Source organism: Triticum aestivum, chromosome 5D, assembly GCF_018294505.1.
Source record: "Triticum aestivum cultivar Chinese Spring chromosome 5D, IWGSC CS RefSeq v2.1, whole genome shotgun sequence".
NCBI classification, from domain to species: Eukaryota; Viridiplantae; Streptophyta; class Magnoliopsida; order Poales; family Poaceae; genus Triticum; species Triticum aestivum.
In genome coordinates this window covers 450565619-450577769 of record NC_057808.1, presented here as the reverse complement: position 1 = coordinate 450577769, position 12151 = coordinate 450565619, and the positions used below count along the sequence as shown (strand labels likewise).

General features: G+C 46.0%; 1 protein-coding gene across 1 annotated transcript; it reads right to left on the bottom strand.

Annotated features, from left to right (window-relative positions):
• Window positions 1-2313: 2313 nt before the first annotated feature.
• On the bottom strand, window positions 2314-6437 carry LOC123125465 (wall-associated receptor kinase 2-like). Its single transcript, XM_044545951.1, has 5 exons — window positions 6164-6437; window positions 4954-5091; window positions 3961-4815; window positions 3824-3844; window positions 2314-3457 (listed from the first exon to the last, which is right to left on the bottom strand). Exons 1-5 carry the CDS (start codon window positions 6435-6437, stop codon window positions 2814-2816), a joined length of 1932 nt encoding a protein of 643 aa, XP_044401886.1. The 3' UTR covers window positions 2314-2813.
• Between the last annotated feature and the right edge of the window lie 5714 nt (window positions 6438-12151).

Below are 12151 nucleotides of genomic sequence, written 5' to 3'. Positions count from 1 at the left end.
TAAGGTACACGTGCATTGCACGCATGAGATTTGGCAACCAAATTATGAATAAATACCACACTATAGCATGTAAGCTTTGAGTCATATATGCATGATGTAGATGTTCGTTGTATTCTTATAGTTCATCTCATTCAAAATCAATTAGTTTTTTATAAAAAAATAATCTATTTAAGATTCATGGAATTGTGCGTTGTAAAGCATAAAGTAAAAACAAATAATGGCAATTCATCTAGAAAAAAAAGTTTGAGCAATTATGATACGGAAGATTCTGGAACAAAGGAGAAGTGCTTGTGTTTTGAGGTTTGTGCATTATGCTTAAGTTCAAGCATAGAGTCCTCTAGATTGTACATGTGGCAGAATCTGGTGGATGTAGATGATATCCAACGGCCAAAAGTGCTCGGATTTGCCATCTCTGCACCGTTGGATTGGCTTCACCCAACGACCATCTTTCAAAGTTATTCGCACACTATATAAGGGAATAGATTCCACAGGACGGCTATCAGAAAAGAGCGATGTTTACAGTTTTGGAGTGCTTCTCATTGAATTGCTCACTAGAAAGAGGCCAAACATGTATAAATCCTCAGAAGGTGCAGGGCTGGTTCTTAAGTTTGGTGAATTACATGCAGAAGGCAATCTAAGTGAATAACTAGATCCACAATTGATGGAGGTACAAGAAATGTATGCTCTAGCTGCATCATGCATAAAAATGAGAGAAGAAGAGAGACCACCCATGAGGCAAGTTGAGATGACACTCAAAGGCCTCCAAGCAACCAATAAGGAGAGTGCCACATATGACCTGCGAGCGCAACGAAATGGGGAGAACTATGCTGCACGGAGTTATCCATCAACTAGCTAGAAGAACTACAAGCTTGGAGGAAGGTAGCAGAAGTTACAGTCAAGAAGAAGAGTTCATATTGTCTGCGACATACCCTCGTTAAGCTCGTTTACATATTTTTTAGCGATCAAGTTACATTGATTGAGTTAATCTAGGGTGTTTTCCGAATGTTATTTCAGACCATTTGTTTTAGTACGTGTCAAATGTGTATTTGTGAACTTACTAAAATAGTTGCGTTGTCTTCCCGATTTCCTGCTTGTTTTGTCTGAACGAGGTGCACGCGTATTCCTTTCCACGCTTGTGCGTGGGCATCTCTGCATGAACTTTCCCAGCGTTGGTCGAGGAAGCCAGGTAGCTAGATGTTGTTTCACAATATATTGTATCAGCAAAAGGACACCACACCTGACACCTGTATGTAAAGCTAGGTCGAAAGGATATTATTTCGCACTGACACAACACAGAGCTGTTCAACAAAATTAAATAGTGCCGGTCACACTAGACGTTCGAAATATTCCATGATTCCGGGACAAAAGGCAGGCCAATTTGAAATATATAGTAGAGTAACTACAGGTCTATAAAGAAATATAAGATTGTTTAGATCACTACTTTAGCCCTCCTTTGGTTCATATGAATTTTATAGAAATTGTAAAGGATAGAAACTTTGTAGGAAAAACTCCTGTCCTTTGGTTTGTAGGAATGAATTCTTATTCCTATGTGATTAGGATTTAGTCCTTCACATTGCAAAGAAAAAAAATTAGCCTAGACTCACGAAATTTTTTCTATCTTATGCATCAAATGACATGTCTTTCTTTATAGGAATTGAGGTGCATGCCATCTCACTTCCTGTGATTTTTCTATTCCTATACTATTCCTATCCTATAAACCAAAGAAGGCCTTAGAGATCTAAATGCTCTTATATTTCTTTACGGAGGGAGTAATTAATTATCTAGCTTCTAAAACTCGTAAGTGTTGCACGTACAACAGGCGTACGTGTTTGGTGAGATGTGAACTCAGAAATAAAAATAGTATTTTTTAGTTCAGAAATAAGAATAGTACTGTTGCTGTTGCATCCAGTTGCATTGCTCCAAAAAAGCTGATCCCGGCCGATCTAGTTACACGGGAATCTTGGCTCTCTATTAAATATATATTGTTGAGATCTGGACCTAAAGCATGTGCTAGCAACATACACACGCATACACCAACATAAAGAGAAAGATATGAGATAGCCTATGGACATATTGTTGTTTTGCTACAAATAATATTCGAAGCAGAGAAAAGTTAGTGTACACTGATTGAAGCAACAACTAGCAAACAAAGCCCAAGTCCGAGCCACACCAAAGGACACTGTTGCTTCAGTAATTGAACGCAGGTAAATGACAGATAGTTAACCATGTTACACATGCTCGAGCAAAACTACCGAGGACACCTCGCGGACATTAGGAACTCTTCTTCCATGCTATACTGTCTCGTCGACCCTTCGCTGTTGCTTCTTCCGTCATTAGTTGGTAAGGACATTTTTCCAGTTCTATTCTTCTCGGATATATCAACCACCGCACCATCCATGACATATCGCATGGGTGAATGGAAGTTTTCCAGTGTCAACTCCACTTGACGCATGGTTGGACGATCCTCTCCTCTTAGTTTTACGCATGCTACGGCAAGTATAGCTACTTCATTAACTACCTTTCCTCCTTCTTCCATAACCTGTGGATCTAGTATCTCCAACAGATTGCCTTTTGCAAACAAGGAAACAAAGTGTACAACAAGGCCATCTCCTTCTAAAGACACATGAAAATGGCTTCTTTCTTGTCAACAACTCTATTAGCATGACTCCAAAGCTATAAACATCACTTTTCTCGGTAAGCCGCCCGGTGTAGAAGTACATAGGATCTAAATATCCAACTGTACCTTGCACCATTGTTGTTAAACCCGATTTCTCTACAGAAATATACCTTGAAGCTCCAAAATCTGCTACCTTTTATGTTAGAGTATCATCCAATAGTATATTAACAGACTTGATGTCTCTATGGATGATAGGTACCGAAGCTGTTGAGTGAAGATATGCGAGAGATCTGGCTGTTTCAACTGCTATCCGCAGCCTATTTTCCCATGGCAATGATCTTGGTCCTTCAATATGAAGATGGTCATAAAGGGTTCCGTTGGATATGAACTCATATATCAACATCGGCACTTCAGTTTCAAGACAACAACCATAGAGTTTTACGACATTTCGGTGATTGATCTGTGATAGTATAGCAACCTCATTAATGAACTCATCAATCTCCTTTTGAACTACCTTCTTTGGTTTCTTGATGGCGACAACATGGAGGTCTGATAAAATCCCCTTATAGACAGTACCATGCCCTCCACCACCAAGCTCACGAGATTTATCAAAATTATTTGTTGCCTTCTCTAGCTCTTCCAAGGTTATGATCATTTTTTCTGCAATATCAGCTCTCTGAGGCACCAATTGTTGCAGTAGTTGCCCACGATTCTGCTCGAAGAACTTGTGTTTCAACATTTGCGCCCTTCGACATTTCAATTTGGAGAAAATGAATAATCCAGCGAAAACCATAAGTATGAGAGCCATCCCACTGGCAACTCCTACAATGACACTTGTACCTGAAAATATACATACGCATATTAGTATTACCATGGCAGAATAATGCCTTGGATATACACCCCATGTGCTAAGAAATGAAAGAAAATATAAAAAATATGAAGCATTTTAATTATGAGAATGCAAATACACCATACTGTTGTGAGATGCTCCCTCCGTCTAGAATTACTTGTTGTGGAAATGGATTTATCTAGACAGTATTTTAGTTCTAGATACATCCATTTTTATCCATTTCTATGACAAGTTATTCAGGACGAAGGGAGTAGTATCTTTTTGGAATGACCATTATTGAAATGCCGGCTGTTGTTGTCGTTATTTGAAAAGGCAAAACTAAGGAAATCCTCCTGAAGTTGCAGAGAGTTGCTCACCTTTAAAGGACTTGCGGCCACCTGCAGTGTACATGCAAAAGGAAACAAAAATAAATTCAGTAAGTAGTAGTGACGAATACGTGCACAGTACCAGTATATATGCATATGGACAAAGTATCAATGTGCTAGATGTTAACCTGTGCATCCATCGACCATGTGCGGGTTACCGCTGTAGCCATCGCTACACTGGCATGAGTAGCCTCTTGTCCCTAGATTGCAGTAACTGTTCTTGCTCTTGCAGATGTTGCCTGCCACTTCCATAGGACAACTCGTACAATTTGATCTCTTCAAGTTTTCTGCTTTGGGCAATGCTGAATCCAAGATCTCCCACTGTAGAACAATAGGAACCACCTTCCTTGCCGAGTCACTCGAGAGCATTGTGAGATTGAACCATCCCTCCTCCGCTATCAGCGCATAGGAGGACATGGTTTTTAAGTCCAATGTGTTGCTCTCGTCAAGCCACTCGAGCCACAGCATTTTGGGCATACCATGCGACGACATGGAGATACGCGACTGGCAACAACCCATGCCGTAGCAGTACTTGTTTTCTCCTCCAGTGCTCACGTTAGTGGCGCCGCCTGTGTCGTTGAAGGAGCAAAATGAGGAGCACCCGCTAATGATGCCCGGGTTGGCATCATCCCCGGCGGTCCGCTTTGCCTTCACATTGCACCCTGTTAGGATGAGCTCATTGCAGGTGGATAGTGAGTACGGTGTCTCTCTATTTGCCGTGAAAACTTCATCAAAACTGAAGCCGCCATCATGTTTGGTGGTGACACTAACAAGGGCACCGGTGCCAACGATGCGCACCGTGGTGTTTTGAAGGGAGATGTCGACGACTCGAAAGGCGCCATAGTCATCGAGAAGAAGACGTGGGGGCTCGTTGTTGCTCATTGTATAGTCGCAGGTGAGGTTGAAGCCTGGCCAGTAGTAGGATGGCCCAAAGCCAAACGGGTACGGCACCTGCACGTCTCCGCAGGACCTATTGCAGCTACCTACAGGTGCAACAAGTGAAGAAGGTGGGCTGGAATAAAGTACGTGCATACATAATTACGTGCTTGGCCGCAACTTGGCTTCATTAATCTCAAAGGTAAAATCATATCTCCCGGAGTTGTATATTGATCCATGCTCACCTGTGGCAGGAGTGATGCATCCACCAGTTGCGTTGTCACGATGTGTCCCTGATGGACAACCGCACTCGTACGATCCTTCCATATTGACACATGCACCCAGACATCGACTGCCTGGCTCTTCACACTCGTTGATACTATCTACACCATGAAATATCACCGACGAAGCAGTACAAGAAAAATTAAGTATTAGTTTCTCAAAAAAAGAAGAATAATTAAGTATTATGTTCTCAAAACGAGAAAAAAATGAAAAGGGTATGGCTAGGTCTTAGATGACTAACCAAGTCTCAGTCAAGTGACAGTATATAAAAAGAAAAAAGAAAAATATGCACGGATCTCCATGCAAGATCAAATGAATATAGCACATCGTCTGAGACAAAATTGGAATGAAAAAAATTAATGCTACACCAAGTAGGTTTTTTCTTTTGCTGGAAGATATTGTACTAACTTACTATAATTTTTATCAAATTTGGTTTGATTTTATAAAGTTCAACTTGGCAAAACTTTATAAAATTTGGGTTAGGGCAAAAATAATATGCAGAGTAAATGAAAAATAGAGGGGCTACCAACTTATACTATACAGAAAGTTTTAGACAACATTACTACTCTACAACACATAAATAGCACTCCCTTTGTAAACTAATATAAGGCATATATTAGATTATAGATGGAGTATATTGTATATAACACAGTACACATATATGGACCGAGTATATAGAACAAAATTGATAAGTTTATCCGAATGATAGTACAAATAATATGCAAAATGGCAGAAGCTAGCTACTACTACCTCCGTTGCATATTAGTTGACGATGCTCAAACGGATGTATATATAGGGAGTAGTAGTCACCTAATTAAGTGGGTGATTGACATGATATACAGTATGCCGTATGCGAAAGGTGAGTGAATGACATGATACAGAAAGTCTTAGACAACATTACTACTCTAAAACACATAAATATTACATCCTATACAACAGTGTACACATGAACGGAGTATAGAGAACAAAATTGATGAGTTTTTCCGAATGATAGTACAAATAGTATGCAATGGCTCTAGCTAGCTAGCTAGCTAGTACCTCTGTTCCATATTAGTTGACACGCAAAACGGATGTATATATACAGGGAGTAGTAGCCACCTAATGAAGTGTTTGCATGACATGATACGAATGCAAAATAATGCATTAATTGCTAGTAGAAAGCGAAGGAAAAACCTTGGCATCCGCCGGGGAGGTAGGGGTTGCCGTCATAACCCTCGTCGCAGATGCATCTATAGCCGCTTGCACCTTTAATGCACGAGGCGTGGTTGCTTCTGCACACGGTACCGGCAGCTTCGGCGGGGCATTCCAAGGAGCTCGTGTTGCGGTCAGGCTCCGCACTATGGACGGCGACCTCCCAGTCAAGCAACACTGGAACCGCCACCGAGGGTGGCGTTCCCTTCCATAGCAGATCGTAGGAGAAACGCTTCTGCTCGAACCACCCATTCATGGAGACGTACACGCGGGGTGGCCACCGTCGGTCGGCCGTGCCATTCCAGCCAAGCCACCGGAGCTCCACGCCGTACGAGCCGCTGTGTGGGAGCTTCCCGGCTTGCCGCATCTGGTCTCGCAGCCCCGCATCCCGATCGCCTGTGGAGCTGTTGCGGCTCCGACGATGAATGAGACCACCGTCGGCAGCAGCAGAAAAAGCGCGCTGCTGCCGCGGAGATCGAAATGGTGGCTGTCGTGTGCACCATTGCTAGACGGACGGAGCTCAATTTGCAGCCCTGCCTATCGCTGCTGATGTACGGAGTATAGGCGCAGGCGGCCGTCGGTGTTCAGATCTGACCTACCGCTAGCGAGCAGAGTACCGCTACACTACTAAATAAATCCTTCTGATGGAGATTTACACCGACGAATTAGTAGTTTATTAGCAAGAAGGAGCCAGGATTGCATGTGGAGCTCAGTCGCACTAGTACACCGGCTCCATCGGTCGGATTACCAGTAGTGATGATGATGTCGGCACATAATCTGACCAAAAACATGGTCAACGCTTGTCATGAGTCTGCTAGAGGTGCCTTTTCCCGCCTAGAGGAACTACTCCCTCCGTTTTTATTTATTCCGCATATTAGTTTTGGTCAAAGTCAAGCTTTACAGACTTTGACAAAGTTTATAGACAAAAACATTAACATATACAATAATAAATCAATACCATTAGATTCGTTGTTGAATGTACTTCCACATCATATAGATTTGTTATGCTAAATATTTATATTCTTTTCTATAAATTTAATCAAACTTTACAAAGTTTGACTTCAATCAACTCTAATATGTGAAATAAATAAAAACGAAGGGAGTACTCTCTATCTCACTTCACAAATTTTTGTAGGGAAATGCCTTTTCTGCAGCTAACCGACCTCATATGACTTAATCTCTTGGAACTGACATTTGTTCACACAATTCATTGAGCACCTAGGCTGCACCGGCGAGGAAGGCCATGTCGGCAACCACCGACGCCTCGACGACATGCGCGAGCTGTGTTTTCACATAAGCTCATTTGAAAATAGCATCTGCGTCCCAAACGCTTCACCACCATAATGCGCAGCGCGTGTTGCTCTCGACATGCAGACCAGCAGAATGGCGAGCACATGAAACAACTCCAGAATGAGAGCATCATGGCGTGTTGATAGCGGGGAAGAGTTTCGATGCAGGACAGATGGAGGTATCACTCCCACGCGCCCAAGCGATTCGGTTGCTATGTACGTGAGTGGGTTATGCGAGTTCCCGGCCGACGGCGAGGATCAGTCAGCATAGCATCCAAAGGAAAAATAGCGTGACCCTTGAAATATGCTATTGGTTTGCTATATTGCGTTATAACATGCTATTATCGAGACATTATACACTGATTTACTTAGCGATACATTGCCCAACGCTATAGTGTGCTATTAGCGGTGCTATATCGTATTTTTTTTTTTGCACTCATAGGAGCTAGGTACTTTGTAAATACACAGATCATCAAGATCGATGTAGCTCTGTGCAAGGATCAATCAAGCAAGGATTTATCAGCAGGTCGAGTACGCGCTTATTGTCGGTCATCATTAATTCAGGAGCGGTTGTCAGCCTCACTGTGGCGTGTTGATGTTTGTGAGTAAATTAGCGTGAGTACTGAAATGCGTCGGCGGTGATGTGGAGCTCCAAGCGGGACCCGATGGTAACACGTGACGAGGATCATCACGCGACAGCATGCCTTTGTCCATTTGCTCCTCCTCCCATAGCACGCAGCCTTCCAAGTTGTTATGGGCATGGAGGAGGTGCGTGTGTGCACGGACCTCATGCTCGAGTAACCCCACCGGGTCGCTACAATCAGAGCAGCCAAGCCATCATCGACCTCTGCGGCCGGCGTGCTCCACCAACTGGGGTTGTCGTTGCCGCCATGGAAGAGGCTGAGGATGCTCAGTGCAACCTAAACCCGGGCATGGACAGCCCGGCCCGAGAAACCCGGGCCGGGCTTGACATTCGGGTCGGGCTTGGGCTGTGTTTCACAGCAGGGAAGATAGTTTGGGCCGGGCTTGGGCTTCTATTTTTCTATATTTTGGGCCGGGCTTGCACATGCGCATACTAAAAAACATCATCCGGGCTTCGGGCTTGATTTCTGGCTGGGCTCGGGCTTGAAAACAGGGAGTATTTCGGGCTTCAGGTCGGGCTCGGGCTTGAGAAATGAAGGTCGGGCTTTTACAAGCCCAGTCCGAAACCCGGCCCGGCCCGACGTTTGCCTAGGTTTAGTGCAACAATGGAGAAATTCGTTACCGCGGGTGAGATTCCGGCGCCGCGAGGGTTGTTAGAGGAGCTGGGCCGTGGGGATTTCATCTCTCTGGCCCTCGGGACGGCTGACGGCCAGGTTGAGGTGAAAGGGAGCCGAGCATGCCGCCTACTTCTACTCCAGAATGGCAGCGACTGGCAATTTTTGAGGAGATGGAGGAAATTTTTAGGGAGCAAAAACTATAGTTTCACGGATTATATATATTTTTTAAAATGGAGGAGGACCCCCGGCCTCTGCATCTGGACGATGCATGCAGCCACTTTATTAATTATTCACACAAGACCTTACAAAGTCATACAACAGTAAGACTGAAGCCACCGTCTAGGCAACAAAAGTGTCGCTACTCCTATCCAAGTGATGAAGGGATGCTGGTAGTCTGGCCTAGTACCAAACAGACCTCGCAGCCAAACCTAACATCTAAGACCTGAGGTCCCATCCAGGACGCCTGCCGGGTATGGGTCACCTACCAGTCCGGCGCACTCCTCAACCAGGACGCCTACCGGGTCTGAGGCCGCCGCAGCCACCTGCCACCAATCCATCTTCAGAGCTGTACTGCTGCATCTACCTTGCCCGGTCTAGCTGCCGTCGACGCCACCACGACGCCAGACCGCGTCACCCTCCTGCGCGAGTCCATCTCCGTGCATCGGACGCAGAGTCACCACAGCGCCATGCCGCCGAGACCCGCCGCCATCAATGAGTGAGATGCCGCATCGCTCCACCAAAGAATCCGTCCTCTAGTCCTGCATCCAACCGCTGCTCAAAAAAACAATGCCCCCATGAGGGGAAACGACGCCCCAAAAGCACCGCCATCGTCTGATCCGGAAACTCCGGATCAAGGTTTTCACCCAGAGCAGCGCAAGCAAGTCGACAGAAGCTGCAGAGGCGATGTCTTCAACAAGATAACGATGCGAAAAACGCCGCCATCGCCCGCCATGACCCGAGTCATAGCATGGTTTTCACCGGCAGCCCCGTCTCCCCACAGTACGTCAAGACTGGATGCGAGAATCCACAACCATCTAGCCGACCACCTCCGGCGAAGAAGATGGCCACCACCTCCACGCCGAGGGTCGGAGCCCCCGACGTCCTCGTGTCGCGTGCCTAGTCCAGAGGCCGCTTGCCGCACCGGAACAAAGGATGCGCACGACGGCTCGAGAAACCACCATCAAGATCCGAATGGGATCCAGATCGGACACCCTAGCCGCCGACGTGATCTCTTGGTCGCCGCCACCAGCACGACAACCCTGGTCGCCACCGGCCTGCGCCATCGCCCTTGGATCGGCCGGAGTGGGTCGCTGCCACCCAGATCCGGTCACCGGCCGAGAAAGATTGCCGCCGCCGCCGCTGCGGCCCGCAGGCTTAGCCTGCGATGCCCTCGGCGGCGGCGGCGGGAGGAGAGGGAGGCCCGGTGGGAAGGAGAGGGAGGCCCGGCGGAGAGGCCCCGGTGCGGCGCGGCGCCGCCGCACGGGGGGAGATCAGGGGGGTGCGGACCAAAACGCTCAACCGGCTAATGCTTAACTCCTTTAAACATACTTTTGCTATTCAAATATCGGTTTTGTTGGGATATCCTCCTCATGTGAGCTGTGAGGAGATGACCATTTGTAGCCTTTAGGTGGCCGAAAGGTGTGGAAAAGCCCACCACGCATTAGGGTTATCATTTTGGACACTGCACATGAGAGGATGAGGGTATCTTAGCCTCCATCCAGCAACCACCACCAAGAGTGACGAAATTCAGACTAGCCTGCATTTGGGAAAAAAGAGAAAACCTACAGAGAAAGAAAAGAAGAGGAAGATTAAAGAAATAAGGTTGCCACCAAGCAGGGAGCTCCTCCCCAAGGGTGTGAAGTCCATATCCACCACCTTGTCTCCTTCAAACTATGTTTCCATCATCTTTGATGAGATTGTTCCAGTCCCTTGTAGTTGAGCCCAAATCTTGTTGTGTTCGTCGAAGATTCATATATCTTGATGTATGAGAGCCTTCAGTGCTACCTAGAGAAGAACTTGTTGCTTCCCGCATTTGACAATAATAGAAGAGAATTTGGATAGCTTCGGCCTTTGATTTCCTCCCCTCAAGTTGGAGGGGTTTCCATGTAAAAATCTAATGTCTCTATGTTGATGTTTTGCTGCTCTCCAGAAAGTTACACCGGCCACCAGACATCGACAAGTGTCTGGGGGTGTTACACTTGCCACCTGGCATCGTCTGAGGAGTGTCTGTAGTGCTATGAAACTTATTTTCTTTATATACATGATGTTGCGTATGTTTTTTTTCGTGCTAAGCAACGATCTTTGAGTTGGTACATGAAATGGCCCTGAGATTGCTTTGTTTTGTTTCAGTTGTGTTTTTCAGTTCACCATAAGCGTTTTTATGTGCTAAATTCCAACAGAGTTTTGGTATCTGCTAGAGATGCACTAACATGTCGGAAACACTTGTGCGAATATGCACTACTGAAATTACAAGTTTGCAAAGAGTTTGCCGGGTTCCACACTCGGTAAAGACTGCTCGGCCGTGCACTTATTACAAAGTTAACTTTGCCTAGTTCGTTTACATGGACATTCGGCAAATACCATGGCCAATCTTTGCCGAGTGCAAAATGGAAACTTGGCAAACTAAGTGTTTGGACCGAACGACGCAAACGGCTGCACTGCCAAATGGCACAGGTGCTTTGCTCGGCACATACACTTGGCAAAGCTATTTAGCAGAATCTTTTAAGAAGCACGCGGACATTGCTCCCTCGTCGTTGCGTCCCCGGAGAACACCGACACCCAGCACGCAGGCACATGCACCTCCCAAGTGGCCTTTTTGCTCGTCAAACGTTGGGTACAGAACTAAAAAGACGCGACGCTGCTGCTCGTCCAGACCACGGTCACCGGCAGCTAAGCTCAAACTCGCGCTCGTAGGAGGGCTAGGGGGAGAGCTCACCGGGCAGGGAAGGAGCTCATCGGGATGATGTTGCTCGTTTGCGTCGTCCATGGCACCAAAGCACTAGTAGGAAAAGGGGCTTTTACCCTGATTTGTAAGGGCCTTTTGTCCCGGTTCTCGAACCGGGACTAAAGGGTCGTTACTAAAGCCCTAACCCTTTAGTCCGGTTCTTACACGAACCGGGACAGAAGGTCCTCCACGTGGCCGCTGCTGCCAGCCCAAGCAGGACCAATAGGCATCCACGCGTCAGCAGCTGGCAGGAGCTGAGGTTTTTGTTTTTTTTTGAAAGGGGGTGGTTTAGGGGTTTTGGGGAGTTAATTTAGGTGTTTCATATATTGTGTTAGCTAGCTAATTAATAGAGAGAAGTGTCCTCTCTTATCTCCGTGCTTGGTTGACGCTACGTACTATATACGTATGGAGAGGAGTAGACACGCTAGCTAGTAATCAAATGAAGGAAACAGAAGATCGTCATGAACATATGCATACA